Source organism: Natator depressus, chromosome 2, assembly GCF_965152275.1.
Source record: "Natator depressus isolate rNatDep1 chromosome 2, rNatDep2.hap1, whole genome shotgun sequence".
Taxonomy (NCBI): Eukaryota; Metazoa; Chordata; order Testudines; family Cheloniidae; genus Natator; species Natator depressus.
This window is the reverse complement of record NC_134235.1, coordinates 162,707,603-162,726,383: the sequence shown is the minus strand read 5'-3', so window position 1 is coordinate 162,726,383 and position 18,781 is coordinate 162,707,603. Positions and strand designations below refer to the sequence as shown.

Here is an 18,781-nt window from a genome sequence, read left to right as displayed (position 1 = left end):
TTTATAAATCTTTGTAATGCTGTTTTAAAAAGGATCAAGGTCTGTGCCAGTCTGATACCCAGGTATGCAGGGAGGAAAATAAAGAGAAAAATACATTATTCTTGCGAGATAATCTCATAGTTAAATAGCAAAGGATTTTTCTTCCCCCCCACCCCACGCTTTTTGTCTTGTTTTTTGTATTTCACATTAACTTAATGCTCTTCCTCTCTTTCTTAGATTACTTGAGGAAAATGGAAACAGATGAGGCTCAAGATATGTCCCAGGTTTCAGGTGAGATCCTTAAAGAATACATCTGTGATGAAAATCCTGAATTCCTGTTAATCTCTGTACCAGAGTGCAGTGTTGTTGTTATTGTCATTATAATTGCTTTGGATCTTTTGTAATGCCAGAGTGGAAAGCAGGGCATAATTAATGGTATCACTTAATATCAAACCTAGTAGTGCATAGACTTTTTTAAAAGGAACTTTATAATTAAAGAAGCCAAGGAAAATATAAGTAGTTTTGCATTAAACCTACATTAGTATTTCCTTGAAGCATGGTCAGACACACGTTGTGGGGTATTTTCGGGGGACAGATAAAAGATTGACTGGTACATGCCAGTTTCAGGACAAATAAACTTCAGTCATGAGGGGAAAATATTAATTAAAAAAATTGCTCACCAAGTAGGTTTTTGAAATCTCTCCCACCCCCTGCACAAATCTTTTATAACTCTATTTGGCTTAAGAAATAAAGACTGGATAAATAAGTATCTGGGTAGATAGTAAAAGCCATAGCACCAGTAGCATTAGACTTTAAGGGTCAGAACTCTTTTATTCCAAGGTGTCAGTGCTTTGAAAGAATGTTTAAGTGTTGCTTGGAAGAGTTAGGCCTCTAAAATTTGCCCTGTGAATATCATGGTTAGGATTCTACAGCCCCTTGGCTTCTTGCGTTTCTCCCATTGGGAGTTTTATTATTGACTTCATTGGGGATAGGACTGGTCCCTTGGCAAGTCTGGAAATATAATTATCAAGATAATATTATTCTTAATACTTTTGTGCTTCATCGCTAGTCTCAAGGAGCCATATAGTTTGCCCTCTCCATAGGTTCCGTAATTAATATTTGACAACAGCAATGGCAAATGACTTTCAGTTTTCACTCTTAGTATGCTGTCTAAAACAGGCCACCTTTGTTCATTGAGGCCTCCATCCTGCAGACACTTAAGCAGGTGGTTCACTTTAACGGACAACTGTCACAGTTAAAATTAAACATGTGCATAAGTCTTTGGATGATCAGTACCTAAAGACCAGCTGTATGTGATCATAAAATGGCTTGGACCATAGAACTGGTCAGGGCATTTTTTCATTCAAAAAATTAGATGAAAACTGTAAATATAATTTTCATCTATTTTTGAAGGAAAAATGAAAAAGTAAATTATATATGTATATGCAGAACTAAATTTTGTGTGTGTATATATACAAAAAGATTTCTAGAAAACTAAATTTATACATATATAAATTTAGGTTTTTAGAAATCTTTTTGAGTTTTCATCAGAAAAAAAAACATTTTTTTTTTTAAATTTTGTAGATGAAAACCTGATAAGTTTAAAATAAAATGGATGTGTCCCATGGAACTTTCTGTTTTGACCAAAACAAAAAACCCCAACCCATTTTCCATCATACTTTTCAACAGAAAATTTTCAGCTATTCTGTATGGGTTTGTTGATTTCCCCCTCATCATCATCATCATCATCATCATCATCATCATCATCATCATCATCATCATCATCATCATTTTTTACATTATAACTAAATATATTGAGCTTCAAAGTTTTATTGCATATTGAAATAATTAAAAACTTGCTATCTGTGTATAGTTTGACACATACACTGCTCAACAGGAAAATCAATGGAACACAGATCCTGTATTCCTTATACAGACAAAATTATTAGGATCTGTTTAGACTAGAGCTTTTAGTTGTGTTGTAATTCAAATTCAGTGATTCTGTGTGGGGCAGAATCCCATACATGGGTGCCTCATCGGGATTGGGCTCTGCTGGGTTCCAGGGGGTTGGAGACAGTTGCATCTTTCTCTGCCTCCATGGCAGCACATGTCCCAGTGGATATCCACACCCAATGTTATGGTGCTTAAAATAGCATTAACTTGAACTCCACATCTGCTCCCTCTTGCAATGCTTGGTCAGAGGCAGCATCACCCCCATACAAGCTATGCTGCTGTGAGGAGGAGCAGTATGGTGGGCTAGCTCTCCAGGGGACGGGAGGCTGCTTTGACTCCTGGGTTAGGAGGCGACACTGTCTGCCTCTTTCCTTGCGGGGGAAGATTTGAAGGGAACTCAGTAGTATTTCTAAGTGAGGGGAATGCTTCCAGCTCTCCAAATGCTGAAGGATTGGTACCACTTCTAGTATTTCCGCAGCATCCCTAGGTGACAATAAGTAAGATTCTTTGGAGGTGATTTTCCTTTCTTAAAAAAAGTGGACTCTGAGGTGAATTTTAGCTCCCTGATATAATCTGCCCACAGCAAATGCCCTGCGTAAACCTCCCCACTCTGCTGTGCCAGTGACCCATTGATCTTTTACTCTTGCGCTCCCTCGGAGCAGAGACTGTTCTGCTGAACAGTTAGTTGTGTTTGTGATGTGATCAAATGGCCACAGAATAGCTTACGCTTGCTTTCATTTGTGATCTGAGCTGTGTGTGCACTCGGTATTCCAAAAACAACAGACTAGTGGATTAATTCCTACAGGTACTTGACTGAGCCCTCATTAATACAAGTAAAGTATTCTGATGTTGGTGGTGACATCATCCATAGGTCAACTGCTGATTCAATAAATCATTTCAATACCTTATTTTTCCATCTGATATTATTGTGTATGTGATGCTGTGTACAGTAGCATGGCCTGGTTTTCCTGCCATGACGAGCAACTTGGGAGCAGGGGGGCAGAATGCTCTTTGGAGCTCACAGGACCAGTTGCATGCTGCTTAAACCCCTTTAAGGGGTGTTTCTTATTTCCTTACCATAAGGCTGGCCAGCTCTGCTGGCCAGTAGGCATGGGATGAAGGGAATCATGCCCTATTGGTATGCTTCCAGGGACGTAATTGCAGGGCAAGGCTTCTGTAATATGTTGGGGACAAGCTTGGCCCCCGGCCTGAGGGGTCATAACTGCAGCTGTAAATTACCTTGATACTCTTCTCCTGCACTGTGCTTAGTGCTCCTCAGCCCCACTGTAAAATCTGAGCCAATGGGCAAGATGTGCCACTGCCTTTCGCCTGGTGTAGTTATTTATACTGAGTGAAGTAGGTGTAAGAGCCCTGTCAAATCAGAGTGGTAGCATTTGGAAGCCATTTACTTGCACAGCTGTAACGGACACAAGGTGTGTCAGTGGAGAATCAGGTCAACACCGCATAAAATGGGCATAAGTGAGATCAGAGTCAGGCCCTTTGTGTTTGCAACACAAATGTTCCCGCTTCTTGGAATTCGGTCACTGCTAGCTCCTAAAGGAACCAAAATGCTCTTTGATAAACTCAGAGTTCACCCTTTTTTTCTCTCCTGAAAGTGATATTTCGTGAGGCAAGCAGTTGCAGTTCTGAAATGAAGAGAGAGCTGACATACATTTAACCAAACAGTATCCGGTGCCCATACAAAAGAATCAGAAAACACAGATAATATCTCACTTAACTAGCAGTGTTTATCCTGCTGTTTTTTTTAGTTCTAGATTGGGTCTAACAGTTGAGGGAGAATGAAAAACCAATGTGAATGTTTTCACCACTATCACACAAAGATCTCCCCAAGGAATCACCATTTGTAGTTCTCCACTTTTGCCAGTTGATGAGAAAACAGGGAAGAAGGTTTTACTTTTGACATGGCCGGCTAGAGCCTCAGCTGGTGTAAATCAGCTTAGCTGCATTTAGCTCCAATCACTGGGTCTGATTCTTTTCTTAAACCAGTGTAAATTGGGAGTAATTTAATCAATCTCAGGGACTTTACACCAGTTAAAAAGTGACATAAATGAAAGGAGAATTAGGTTTCTAGTCTTCAGTCAAGACAATCTTATTTCTTTCTTCCTGCATTACTGTGTAAGTAACCATAGAGTTACCACTCAAAATAACCCTAAAGCTTCAGAAGCCTTTAGCTAATATTAGTTTCTAGAAAAGTAAAGATCCAGTATTTCTAAAAGAAGACATTCACTGTTTTACTTTTAATAATACTGAGTGCTTCTATAGCACCTTTCTGGCCTGAACCGCTGAGGCGTCAAAAAATTGTGTGGAGGTGCTGAGCCAGCTCTGTGCCCATTGGCTTCGCTGGGAGTAAAAAATGCTCAGAACATTCTTGGATTGGTTCCGTAAGCTTCCCAAAACTCCTGTTTGGTAGTCAGTGCTATCATTCCCATGATACAGATGGAGAAACTGAAGTACAAAGAGTTTGAGGACCTTCAGTCTGCAAAATAAACAACTTGCAGGGTTGGGCCCTAATGCTACAATTCTAAATATGGATTTGGGTGCCTGATTTTAGGCATCCAAGTTTAAAATTTGTGGCTTAAGTGACTTACCCAAGGTTACCCAATGACTCAGTGGCAAAGCCAGGAATAGAATTCAGATTTCCCAAAAGTCCTGTGCTTTCCCTCTAAAGCGTTTTATAAACAAGGGCATGTTTTAAGGCTGTTTTTTTCAAAAACAGAATTTACACCTAGATGCTAGACTGCCCTGTGTGTGTGTGTTTCACACACTTTTGAGCAAAACTATGTATAAGAATGAAGTAAATGGGTGGGACTTCAATGATTTTGTGACATTTTAACAAATGGTCCCAGTGCTCACTACGAGCTTTACAACTGCATCCCTTACATCTGTTGTTATTCTGGACATGCCTGTAAGAAATTAAATGGAGAACTGTTTCCCCCCCCCTTTCCATTTTTAAATTCATCTGCAAGACATTTTAGTGAGATTGCAAATCTGTAAGATTGCCATGCAGTAGTGAATTTATCAGAGTGTAACAATTTAGATGTAGTTAAGGCATGAAATAAGAAGATCATGATCTGGAATCCAAGAGAAAAATCATACATAGCCATTTAAAAACTATTATTTTTACCCAGTCTTTTTGTATACAAGGATTGTGCTGTCATGTGCAGTGGGAAGAAATCCCAAGCTTCTGTGACAAGAGTTATTAAAGCAAAGTTTGCAAAGTAGAGTTTCCTCAAACAAAGTAGTGTGTTTGATCTTCAGCTTGTGTAAATCAGCTCCACTGAGGTCCACTGATTTACACCAGTTGGGTGTCTGGCCCCATTCTTTAGTAAAACTAAACAAGCAGTAATCCATATCCATCTGGCAAACCTGGTTATTTACTGTAAATTGCCAAAGTGCTTGACCTTCTAATTTTATTTTATTTTTTGAATCCCAAAAAGATTCCTTTAAAGATGTGGTGGTAGGATGCTTAACTTTGGGGAGGAATAAAGTTCTGATTTTATGCTTGCTATTCCATGTGGTCTACAGTTTGCTATTTAAACTGGTCTTTAGAAACACAAGCCAGATGCTTTTTATGATCACTCTTCTCCCAAATCTAGAGTACGTATGTGGGCTTTAACTGGTGTAATGGAGAGCACAATAGGGCCTTGAAACTTGCAAGTGGCTTTTGATATATAAATTTTTAAAAAAAGAACAGGAGTACTTGTGGCACCTTAGAGACTAACAAATTTATTAGAGCATAAGCTTTTGTGGGCTACAGCCCACTTCATCGGATGCATAGAATGGAACATATAGTAAGATATATATTTTGCGAAGGAAAATCTACAATTAGGGAAACTGGTTCTGATTGGGAATGACCCTCGCCCATGAGTTAAATTTCTTCTTCTTCTGCTTTTTTTTTAAATAGCTCAAATGTTTAAGCCGTATTACCCCACTCTCTGCCTCCTCTCCGTAAGATGGAGCTCAGCTTGGCAAGTTGTGACTTGCAGTGAAAAAGTTGTTAGCAGTTCTTAAGTTCCTTAAAGCCTGTAAAGTAGTCAAGGAAATTACAGGGCTAACTTCACAAAGGAGCTAAGCAAATAACAAAATAAATAAATCAGCTTACTTCCTGCTTTGTTCTTTTTTGCTCTGAGTTCATGCTCCTTCTTTTCCCTTACCCAACCCATCTTCAGCTGGGCATCCACATCTAGTCACTATTATCCGTCTCTTTACGGAAATACCATAGAAGTTAGAGATGTGAAAGACATTTTAACTGATATAGTCTGTCCTCCTGCCAGTGCAGGGATTAGTCCCCACAGTTTATCCTGAAGTTCTTTGTCCACTGTAGTTTTCAGTGACTCATCTGATGCTGCTCCTGGCGCTTCCCTTGGGAGACTGTTTTACAATCTGATAAATTCATCATTAAGAAATTAAGTCAACTTCTTTTTTTTCCCCTTCTAAATTTAATCCTCTTATACCTAGTTATGTAGTCACAAAGTCCTTAGCAGCACTTTCCTTTCTACACCATCTTCAGATACTTGTAGATGATCTTCATTACCTCAGTAATTAAAGCTGGTAAAGTTAGTGGTGTTATTCCAACATCAGTGAGGTCAGAATCCAGCCCATTGTCTATCTCATTCTTTTATTGTTTGATAAATTGTTTTATTGTCTTTTAATAATGGTGGTCTAAATTAATCTCCTAGATAACCCCATTGGCTACAGTAGAGTGACACCAGGCCTGAATTTGACCCATAATGTTTAAAGCCATTGTAAGAGGGCCTCTTGGCAGGATAATGCATGCTGTAGTACTACGCAACAAGGTTGTACCCACAGTGAATGAAAATTAACACAGGAAGCCTCCCCATCTGTCATCATGCAGTAATTAGGAGTGGAATTATTTTCTGAAATGTCTTGCGTTTGGAACTGAAATGTTACCTTTTCAAAAAATTGCTCTGGAACCTGATTTGTTTATTCTGCAAAAAGCTTGTATTCAAGCTATTGGTTCGTTTCACTTTGCCAACGAGAGATGACAAAACACAAAGCAGTACCATGTTGCGTTGTACTTGATTCTGGCAGCAGTGCACTGGCAAGCCAAATCATGCAAGGCGCTGAGCAATAGAAGTCACTGGGAGCTGAGAGAACTAAGCTTCTTGTAGGGTCATGCCATTTTTAAGCCTGTGTTGTGAGCCAGCCAGTGAGAACTGTGGCTAAGAGTGAAGCCATGCTGTAGACTAGGGGTGGGCAAACTATGGCCCATATCCGTCCCATCAGACTATTTAATCCGGCCCTCAGCTCCAGCCGAGGAGCGGGGTTGGGAGTTTGTCCTGTCCGACACTCCAGCCGGCATGACCCTCCCCCCCGCACTCGACCCCCTCTGGCTCCTATGTAGTACGCGGAGGTGTGGCCAGGTGGCTCTGTGAGCTGCCCTGTCTGCAGGCACCGCCCCTTCCGCAGCTCCCATTGGCCACGAACCGCTGCCAACGGGAGCTGCAGGGGTGGCACCTGTGGATGGGGCATCGTGCAGAGCCGCCTGGCCGCACCAGGAAGCTGGAGGGGGGACATGCTTCCGGGAGCTGCTTGTGGTAAGTGCTGGCCGGAGCCTGCACCCCTGAGCCCCCCCCATGCCCCAATCCCCTGCCACAGCCCTGATCCCCCTCCTGCTTTCTTAATCCCTCAATCTCAGCCCAGAGCCCCCCTTTTATACCCCAGGTGCCTCATCCCCAGCCCCACCCCAGAGCTCGCACCCCCAGCCAGAGCCCTCACCCCCCCCCCCCGTGCCCCAACCCCCTGCCCCAGCCCTGATCCCCCTCCCACCTTCTGAACCCTTCGGTCCCAGCCTGGAACCCCCACCTGCACCCCAAACCCCTCATCCCCAGCCCCCACCAGAGCCCTCACCCCCCGCCCCGCACCCTAACCTGCCCCGTACCCTGAACTCCTCATTTCTGGCCCCACCCCAGAGCCCACACCCCCAGCCGGAGCCCTCACCCCATCCCACACCCCAACCCCCAATTTTGTGAGCATTCATGGCCCACCATACAATTTCCATACCCCAGTGTGGCCCTCGGGCCAAAAAGTTTGCCCACCCCTGCTGTGCATCCTAGTCATTTGTGAGTAGAGCTTTTAGAGCATTTAGACAATTTGTCAGTATAGTTTTGCTGTTAGTAGTTGCTAGCACCAGAGCAAAAATCTACTTTTCTTTATGTAGCATCCAGGGAAGAAAGTAAGAAGTCAGTCCCTTGGTGTTATGGGTAAAGTATATCTAGCAAGGATGTTCTTCCGTGCATATAACTCCCACTGCAGGAGGAGCTTTTCACGCAGGAGGATAGCGGGCTAGGGTCCCTGGTAAGTATTTTAGCTATTCCAGCCAATATTATTAATCTTATGTTATTATTTATTCTTCTGTGACTAGGAAAGGAAAGTCCTCCAATAAGTGATGTCCCAGATGATGCAGATGAGCCCATGCCTGTACCAGAAGACCTTTCAACCAGTACAGGAGGACAGCAGAAGAATGACAGAGTTTTGGGTAAGATGGTTGGTCTGTTGTGTTTAGAAATATTATCCCACCATAAAGTATTAAACAAAACATTGTATAGTTGACTGGTATACTAGGAAGTCTTCATCCCTTTTAGTAATGGTAATTCAATGAGGTTGTTCAGTGCTTTCCACCCAGCCATCACGTAGGGGAATGCAGTCTGCAGGCCAGTTCATCCTAAAGGAACTAGAAAGATCCTCCTACTTGTCTAGTTTCTAAAGCATGACTGGTTGCATGCATCTCCCTCAAGGAGATGAAACCCTTCTAATTCTGCATAGGAAACTGTTCTGATGTAGAGATCAGTAATAGATTATGAAGTATGTGGTTCCAAGGCAAAATAAAGCTCACTCCAATTTTGTTAACGTGTGGAACACTCAGTTTTCTGATCTGAACATTAGCTTGGCCATGAGCACGTTAGCTCTGTGCTTGGTGGATTTCTTCAGACGTTTCACATTATGGCATATGGTTTGCTCATAACTTGCAAAGTCTTTGGCTATGTATGTCCAACCTTTTTACAGATTGCTCTGCAATGATGCTTGCTGTTTTTATTGTGCATATCCTGAAAATCACTTGAATTTCTCTTTCCTGTGTAATCTGCAAAATGGCCAAATCCATTAGCTTACCGCTAATCATGAACCAGAACTGATTTGCAAAGTGCTGATACGTCTTAGACTAAGGGCGGGTTTGCTTCGCCCTTTAATCCACAGAAGACGGGTGTGAATTCTAATGAGCACTAGTGTGTTGAGCACTAACTGGCCCATGTGGACCCTCCTGGCACGCACTAAAAGACCTCCACTGTGCATTAATGTAGTATTGTTGGAAATGGAGCTATGTTAACATACACTAGGGAAGTTTTCATGCATGCCACCAGAGTCCACGGTTAGTGTGCAACACGATAGTGCACACTAGAATTTACACCTGTCTGTTGTGGACTAATGCAGTGTGTAGACAAGCCCAGAATCATTAACCCACAGCCTAGTGTGCAGGATTGGGTCTGTTGCTGCTTGACACACTCTACTCTGGTAGAGTAAAATATTCAAATATGCCTGTTCTGCTCCTTGTCTCCACTGAGGTGGCCCACTCAGAAGGAATTTACAGAGCCACAGAATCAACGTTTCCTCTGCCTTCCAAATCTGGGATTAATACCAGGAAAGACTGAAATGTCCCTTTCGGTAGGAAAAGGCAATACATATTAAAATGCCCTTCTTGCCTGTCTGCCGGCACTGGGGGTTAGTAAAATTCCATTGATATTTGGATAAACAGAGGTGCCAGGAGAAGGGTTTATTTTATGGTAGCAATTAAAGGCCCCAGTAGAGATGGGGACCCATTGGGCGAGAGCCTGTATAAACAAAAGATTGAGAGAGTCCCTGCCCTGAAGAGTTTATACTCTAAACAGAGAAGACACATGAAGGATCGGGGGGAAGAGGAGTCACAAAGAGGGGAAATGGCTCACCCAAACTGACCCTGCAGGGCAGTGGCGGAGCAATGAACAGAACCACCAGCCCAATACTGCCTTGGGTGTCTTCATTTTGCTCAGTGTTTTAAGCAAATATTCTCAAAAGTAGAAGCATAAAATTAGGCTCCTAAAGCCATAATTAGGCAAAATAAGTGGTCTGACTCTATTTAAAAAAGAAAAAAAATGTACAGGTGCTCAGTGTAACCCACACTCTTCCTGGGTGTGGTGTTCTGTCCCATCTAGTGGCACCGAGATCACTTAAAGAGAGATTAATGAGTCTGCTCTACAGCCTTAGCAAAGAGGCAGATGGCTTTTAGCTCATGCAGTAGAGGTTCATGCACTAAGCTCCAGAGGTTCCAGGTTCAGTCCTGCCTGCCGACGACTGGGGTCTGTCAGTGTTACACTCAGTAGTTTTGAAAATCAGGCCACTTATGAATTTAGGAGTCTAACTTTAGGCACCTGTTTTTGAAAATGTTGCCCTTTATATCTTTGTTAACATGATCAGTAAACTGAACCGATTACTCCCCCACAATAACCTGCTATTACAACATATTCAAATCTTGATTTAAAACCTCCTAATCAAATAACTGGTAAATATAGATAACTTTTAAAACAGCCAATATTTTGATTACATCGAATTTATTTAACCGCACACAGATTATGCAAAATGGGCCATGTTGAAACCCACCTTTGCTGGTGGTGCAACTCTCCTATAGGCTTCTCAGCACACCTGTAGTGAGACTGCAAAGTAGTACATATCTACAGTGAGTTTTTGTAAAACAAACACATTGTTCTTGGGTTTCCCTGTACAATGAAATGTATCTCTTGTCCTCATAGGATCCCAGTGGTAAAACAGGTCTTCATCATCTTGACTGCAGCATATCTTTCTACAGCTGCTCAAAGACCCTCATGTTCTATCCATGGCCACTTGGGTGACAGGGGTTACATTCTTGCAAGGAAGAGATGCTCTGCCCTATATAACAATAAAGACAATTTGCAATACTCTGCTCTCTGGGCACCATTCATTATAGCCACTGAATCCAACACTTACATTATTTCTCTAGACCCCAGAGCTGGATTTGCTTTCCTCCTTTCTAATAATCTCTTCTCCTGGAGCTAACCATAGTTTTTCTTCAAAAATTATATTATCCTGTTTAAAAGGCCTCAATTTCATAAAAACTACCTCATATGCCACACAATCTTAGTGCTGTCTGGAGTATAATACATGCATCTGCTTGCTACCTTTTTTTTTTTTTTTTAAAGTGAAGATGGGATTCATAATAAGGGAGAATCTAATTCTGCTTTCATAATACTTATCAGTGCATGTTCCAGGGTCCCTCCAGCTGAACAGGCAGGCATTTTGTTTATCATTCCATCTTTGTCAGAGTTAAATACATGACTTTCATCTCCCATCAGCAAGGCTTGACATGCAGCATGCATTTTTACATAGTCAGTGAAATATGGCCTCCAGAGGCACTTCGGTTTGGTATGGTGGCTCCCCATCCAGAAAAAGGTTAATGTCAGTCAAGGTTTAATGAATGCAATAGCAGAGATACTACAATGTTTGGGCCATATAAGTTGCTAGACAGCTAGGAGTAGAACCTGTTACCACTGTGATGGTGGCATAGAAGTGCAGAAACTCCTTACATTGCACATGAAAGGAGTCATTGCTACACCTCTATCAGTGCTACTCCAGTTTCTTCCCCTCTCTATGTGTTATCAGAGATCATACGTCATATATCAAGATGACCTTGGAAGGCAGTTTGGAGGAAAGGGGGAGATGGTTGTGGACAGCAGATTATTGTAATGACCCACAAGTTCTATACACGCTGTAGCAGAGGGAGAGCATGTGGCCCACGGTAATTACACAAGATACATATGAAAAAAGATGGCCGGGCACATTTTAATCCTAAAGACTTTCCCAGTGTTCTGTCTGGTTCCTTAGGCAATGGCAATACTCTGTGCATTCCGGTGCATTTCAGCCTGTGGTTATGTTTGTACCATAACCCCTTAGAAGATCAGTTCTCTCCTTACTGCATGCATGTAGTATTTACTGTTAACCAGAATTGTGGACGTGTGTGCTGAAGAGCAGCTAGACTCTGGAGAGTAGCTGAAATGTAAGCCAACTGGAGATATCATTGGAAATTACTATTTGGTGAAATGGAAGGAGTAACTATTGTCCACCATGAACTGGTAACATTAGATGAGAAATCTTGAAGGGATGACATACCCCTGAGGTTGAAATGTTCCAAATGGACTGCTTGCTTAGTCAGATTTGTAGTTGCACTGAATGAAACGTCTAACCTCATGCTCAGAACGTTAGTTACCTTTATTAATCCATTTAGCATTTTAAAGGTCAAAAGATCAGGGAACATAAGTTATTTTAGACAGAAAGATAGGCACTTAACTCCCCTTTGTGCCTTTGAAAATCTCCTCTCCCACCTCCTCCTATGGTAACCTGGGCGTTGAACCTTATGCTGCAGACCTGCTAAAAAGGGAACATACTGAAACTCTTTTCCCTTGACAGGAAGTGCTCGCTGCATAGATTGGCCAATGCTTACTAGCCTGTCCCGTGCACATGTGTGAATGGTAGCAGGTGGTTACAAGACTGGGGAGAAAGAACAATAGAACAATAGATCAACAAATATGAGCCTAAGTGCCTGCGAAATGCCCCACATAAGCTCTTCTTTCGTTTGGTGAACACTGTGCAGGTGCTTTCACACGTATACACAATACATTCTTGTTAATATGCCACCATCTCTCAGAGAAGTGAAGGTACAGTTGATTCCTTGAGTAACAGAACAAAATTGATTTTGGGGTGTGTTGGTTTTTGTATGTCCAACTTGAATCAGCTTAAGGGACCCAGATTTCAAGGTGTTAGGGCTCAGCAGTTGTTAAAAAAATCAGGCCTCTTTTAACGTGCCTCAAGATGAACACTCAAAAATGGAGACAACCAAAATCTCTGTCTCTGAAAACGATAGGCAGCTTTGAAAATATTCTGTGTAGAAGTAAACTCATCACTGGCTTCTGAGAATACTCTAAACCAGCAGAGCAAAGCACCAATAAAGAGGGTCAGGGGACATAATTTAAGTCATTTATTTCCCTGATCAGCTTGTCAACTTCTTTACCATCTAACTCCTGGATCACTGTGAGGTTGAATAGCTTCCTCCTTCAACCTCTACTTCTGCTGCCTTGTCTACCAAACCTCCTTCCTGCCTTTCTTCTCCACCCTAGATTTCTTTCTTGTTCTGATCTGGCACCTATAACCATTTCTCTTTTCTTTTTGCTCTGCTCACCCAGACCCTCTTACTCTGAGTTTCAGGATCTTTACTCCTAGAAACCACAAGTGAGATTTTCAAAAGTGCCTAAGTGACTTAGGAGCACAAGTCCCACAGAAAGCCACTGACTTGTGTTAAGTCACATAAGGCCCAGCTTCTCAAAGATATTTAGGCTCCTAACTTCAATGGAAGTTTGAGGATCTGGGCCTTCGGCACTTCTGAAAATCCCACCCTTTGGTGATAAGTGCATTATAACCTTGCATAGATGCATAGTCCTATTTCCCATGTTTAACCGTTAATTAAAAAGCTGACCTGCAATATTCGGTCCCCATTCCCACTGCCCTCATTCAGGTTTTGTAATAAACATTTAGAGCAGCTGCTGTGAATCGTCACTGTTGAGCTCCTTGCATTTGATAGGCAGTTACCATTTAAGATCTTCTCTGCCCTGGGAATTTGCCCTGATTTGAGCCATCTGTGGCTCGCCACTGATGTGCAGATCCTTAGAATAGACCAGTAAAGCCCCCATTTTCACTGGTGTAACTTATCTTCATTTCCACCAGTGCAAATAGAAGCTTCCTTTGCTTACGTTAGAGTTTACATAAGTGTACCTACATCAATGGCTGGCCACTGACGGCTGAAATATGAGGCAAATTCCAAGCTTAGATGAGGCCTCAGAAAAGAAATTGTGGGCCCAGGGCTCACTAATTTTCTGAAACTGTAGCTGCCAGCTAAAGGTGGGTATCCATATTGCTTACTCACAGCAGCTGCTTTAAACATTCATTTCACAATTGAATGGGGGCAGTGAAGAGAACCAGTGGCTTTGTAAACAAAAGGTAAAAGTGGCCACCAGCCCAGTAGCAGGTGATTGCTATGGGCTTGGAATTTATAGACCATAAGACCATTCCTCCTCCCCAGAGGAAGTGGGGAAAACTCCTCTCCCACGGGTTGAAATGTGGACAGACTGTGAGGTAAAATGCCCAAAGTCACAGGTTTTAGAGGGCGGGGGCGGGGGGTTACTCTTTTAACCCAAGGCATGATGGCTTTTACTGTAAACTAAAAACTCCAGTCAGTTTTCTCAAATCATTTAAAAAATAATAGCGGGGTGGGTGAAGGGGAAGGGGAGAGCAATAGCTATTCCTCTCTCCTCTAATTTGTGTTTGGTAAATGGCTGTTACCTCCCTCCCACAGACCTAATTTGCAGTAGGAGCCTGCTTAGTTACTGAACCTCAGCACCTGGCACCGCTGGGACTCTGACACATCCCTAGGATCCTTTATTCCAGGTGCCTTGGCGATTCAGAGGAGATGTGACTTGTATTACTGCCTTCTTAGATCTGGTGCATACCAGGATTCTCACTCCTAGATACCATGGTCTTTTATGTCTCCTAAAGCACTCCAGCACCTGGCAAAGAGGATACCAGGGTACACAGGTGTCCGAAGGTTCCAGCTACTACAGCTCAACATTAAAATAGTTCTGTGGCAACTCACAATTGGGTGAGTGCAGGCAGAGAAAAAGTGAGAGAAGGCTGCTAAAAAAGAGGGAGACAAGGCAGGAAAACAAAAGGGGAAGTGCACCACCCTAAATTGCAAAACACAGTCCAATTGGTTGCAATAAGTCCATATTACTCTGTCCAGTTAATTGCTATTTTGACAGTGGAACTGTGGGCCCAAAACTATTAAGCATTTAGGAGAGCAACAGAACTAAACTCTTTACGGTCACCCAATCTGTCTCATCCACTTGGTGGCCAACAAGGGTGTGTGCTCTGTATGTATAATAAAATACTTGTGTGTGTAAAAGCTCAGAGAGAGCGAGAGAGAGAGTGAATATAAAGCTGGAGTGTGGCTTAAAGAGTTCACTTTCATCAGTTTGGGATGTCCATGTTGCTCACATGACTGGCAAAGTGCTGAGGGAGTTGTGTGAATCATCCCGAATAAGTGCTGGTAAAACCTTGTGTGTTCTGTAGGCACCAAAGATGTAACAGAAAACTACTTTAGAAATGTTTGGGGAAGACTTGCATGTTTGTATTGGAAGTTCTCTATTAAACCTCCAGAATAAAGCCAGATTTCTGCAGTATCATAAATCCAGCTGAAGAGGTTTCTGACGGAGTGGAAAAAAAAATTACAACCAATATGTTTTAGAAACTTTTTAAAATAGGGAAGCTGGGAATCTCCCCTCTCATATGGGCTAAAGCTTTCATTGAAGGAGTCATGAGATGCTGGACCTTAAAACTGTCACTGGTGCAGCTCTGAATATTGCCTGCAGTTGGACCCTGGCCAGTATGATTTTGTGGGAAATTCCACATTTGAGAGGAAAGTAGGAAATATTTTTGTAGAGGTTGTTCTTTTTAAAAATATGGCTGAATGAAACAGCTCAGGGTTTTTGTATATTAGAGTAAATAGGGTGGAGATGGGTTAGTGGGCAGAGTGCAAAAAGGACTCTTAAAGATGCATGATAAATTACACAAATATCGTTATCACAGATGTGGGGTGGGGGGGTATATGTGATGTATCGTTTATACATCAGCCTGGCAAAAATTCTGTTTGCCCATTGGATAGAATGAGACCGTGCACTACACATATATTTATATGGATTGCTGGAGTGAGGCACTAAAGTGACGGATGTGGAGGGCTAATGGAAAATTGAAGGATTTTGCCATGCTGCTGAAAACAAGCTGTGCAACACAGACAGGTGACGGTTATTTTCACTAGTTTATAAATGCAGACAAATAGGTACAGATTTCCATGAGGCCCGTGAAAGATATTTCCCTGAATCCAGAATTATGTCCCTGCCGCATTTCAAAGGCCTGCTGCAAATAATGGCATGATAACGTCTCAAAACAAAGTTGCAAGAATCATTTATATTGGTAAATGTTAGGTAGTGTAATCATACAGGTCACTGCCATACTCCTATCATAAAATACTTTAACAAAGGGCACTGTGGAAGGTAAGCCTGGAACCTACCATAAAACCTGTGTCAAATTCTGCTGTTGGGTATAACCACTTGACTTCAAGGACTTCCTTGAGCCCAGAAGTTATCCTAAATAGGATAATACTTTGGGGCAGTGGATGTTATATTCTACAAGCAGCTTTTTCATGCTTTATCCTTTAAGTGGAGGAATGGCTTCTTTACCCAAAACATGACAACATTCTGGGTGGGAATGGTATTTTTTTCTTTTTTCACCCAAGTTGTGTAATTTGTAGAACTGATGCCATTTTAAGGGTACCAGAGCATTGCTGAGGGCTGTGCAAACGTCCATTAGTAAATGTCACTTGCTATGCCAGGGAAGAAACGAAACTGTCCAAGTGTTATTTTTTTCACAGTTGAAAGTAAGGCCTTGCCTACACTACAAAGTATTGTCGGCAAAAGCTGCCTTTTGCCGACAAAACAGGGGAGGTGTACACACTGCAAAGCTACTTTTGGCAGTAAAATAAAACCACCTCAGCGAGAGGCGCAAAGCTTTTTGCAGCAAGTTAAAGCAACAAAGTGTCAGTGTAGACACTGCTGTGCATTTTGTCGACATAACTGGGTTCCACCAGTATCCCACAATGCCTGTCAGAACCATTCTGCTCACTGTTTTGATCTCTGCTGCCCTGCAGGCATGCCCCGTCCTGCCCTTTCAAAGCTCCGGGAAGTATCTGACAGCTGTGTGTGCTGCTCCCTTTGGGGAACAAAGAGCAAATCACTAACGTGGAACGCTCCTGTTCTGCCCTGCGCTAGGAACACAGTGGCTGGTGGTGGGGAGGGGGGACAGGAGCCATTGCTGTGCTGCTTTGACATTCCTCAGCATGGAGCGCTCACAGAGCTGCTCAGGATGCCCCGCAGTTGAGGAGGCTGTGGGAGAACTCGGAGGGAAACACAGAACTATAGGCAGGCAGAGGAGGCAGCTTTGGGAGAGACTGCTGTGCCGAGCAGAGCAGGGGGCTGACTTGGGGGGTCCCCTCCCCCCTGCCTCAGCATAGGCCAGTCAGCCTTCTGTCTCCCCTGCCCCAGACACACCACTCTCCTCTCCCTCCCCCGCCCCCTTCAGTTGAAAAAGGGGCTGATAATCTACTAGGATGCCCCTGGAATGATGGGATTGAGAAACCTGCATCATGTGATGCTGTACCTGTACCATGAGGCATTGCAAACCCTTTCCAGATTGCCCTGTGGCCAGTTGCACAGTGGGATAGCTACCACAGTGCACTGCTCTCTGTGTGGATTCAAGAGTTGCTAGTGTGGATGCACTCTGCCACCACAAGGAGCTTGTGTGGACAGGCAACAGCTGTTTTAATTAAAGCGCTTTAATTAAAGCAGCATAATTTTTGACAACAAAACTTTGTAGTGTAGACAAGACCTAAGCAAGCAGTGAGCTTTGGCAAAACTGGAGACAAGCAGCGTGCATAGCTATGTGGCTTTTAAGTACGGATACTGAGCCTGCTGATCTAATCTACGGTTAAAGGAAGTTGTTTTTTAATCTGTGAAGCACATCTCTTCTGCTCTGATAAGCTCCATTCTAGCTGGGGAGTTAAAATTATCTAGCAGGATCTCAGCCATGGCTGCAGCAGAGCTCAGACAAGTTGGGCTTTTGCTGGATGTGGGGGAGCAGATTTTAGATTGGGGAGGACCTTTGTGACAGTAGCTTGCTAAACCTCAGGTTATTTTAAGGGAATGACTGTGTATAGAGAGCTTGGATGGGTCTCAGGTCCACATATTTTTATATTTATTATTTGTTGTTTACTGTTTGGCTCAGACTCGCTCTCTCACATGTGCAAGTTCTGACTAAACATGAGCATGCTGTAGGGTTGTAGCCAAAGCAAGAAGATGATTGGTGTAAGCCGTAATGCAAAGAGCAACTGTTGCCTGAGCTTTGGAGCTAACTGCTCACTCTGCTTTTTCTAATAGCATATTATCCTCTTGCCACACATGTGTAACTTGGGCTAAAGTTGCACTGCATAATTTAGCGCCAGATTTTCAAAGGTACTCAGGCCCCTAAAAGTTTGGATAGGTGCCTGGTGGGGTTTTCAAAAGTGCCTAGACATGTAAGTACCATTGCTTTTGAGACTCCCCCTAGGTGTTTATCTGCATCTTTAGGGGCCTAAATACCTTTGAAAATCTGACCTTTAGTGCTTGTGTACATTAGGGGCATTGGCACTGATGTAGTTGTATTGATGCAAACCACTAATATAGATGTGCTATACCAAAGCAAAATGGAGCTTGCACTTGCACCAGTATTACAATAAGTTGCTCCAGGGCAGTGTGTCTACATTAGTGGTTTGCACCAGTGCACCATGTCAGTGTAGCTGCACCAGTGCAAATTTCCCTAATGTAGTCAGGCCTTAAATCTCTGATCAAGAAGGGGAAAAAGAAAAGGTCATTTATTTATTCCAGTTTCCTTTTCTAAATTCTTGATCCCATAAAGTCCATAACAAAAGCTCGCTGAGTTCAGTGGGACAGAAATGTGTCCCTGGATTTCCAGTTCTGTTAATTGAAGTCCTCTCCAACCCTAATCAAGATGGATCCCTGTAGGGAAATTGTGCACTGAATGCAGAAGGTTGAATTCCTAGCAGCACACTTTTTGCTCTTTTCATTGCAAACTGATGAGACTTTTA

The 18,781-nt window shown here is 42.7% G+C and overlaps 1 protein-coding gene across 1 annotated transcript in view; it reads left to right on the top strand.

Moving 5' to 3' along the window:
- IKZF1 (IKAROS family zinc finger 1) overlaps positions 1 to 18,781 on the top strand; it is a 91,734-nt gene that overhangs the window by 13,804 nt on the left and 59,149 nt on the right. Inside the window, exons 2-3 of the mRNA XM_074943220.1 lie at positions 217 to 270; positions 8,339 to 8,452. Of these exons, the coding sequence (XP_074799321.1) occupies positions 231 to 270; positions 8,339 to 8,452 (154 nt within the window). The 5' untranslated portion in view covers positions 217 to 230. The remainder of the gene's footprint in view (positions 1 to 216; positions 271 to 8,338; positions 8,453 to 18,781) is intronic.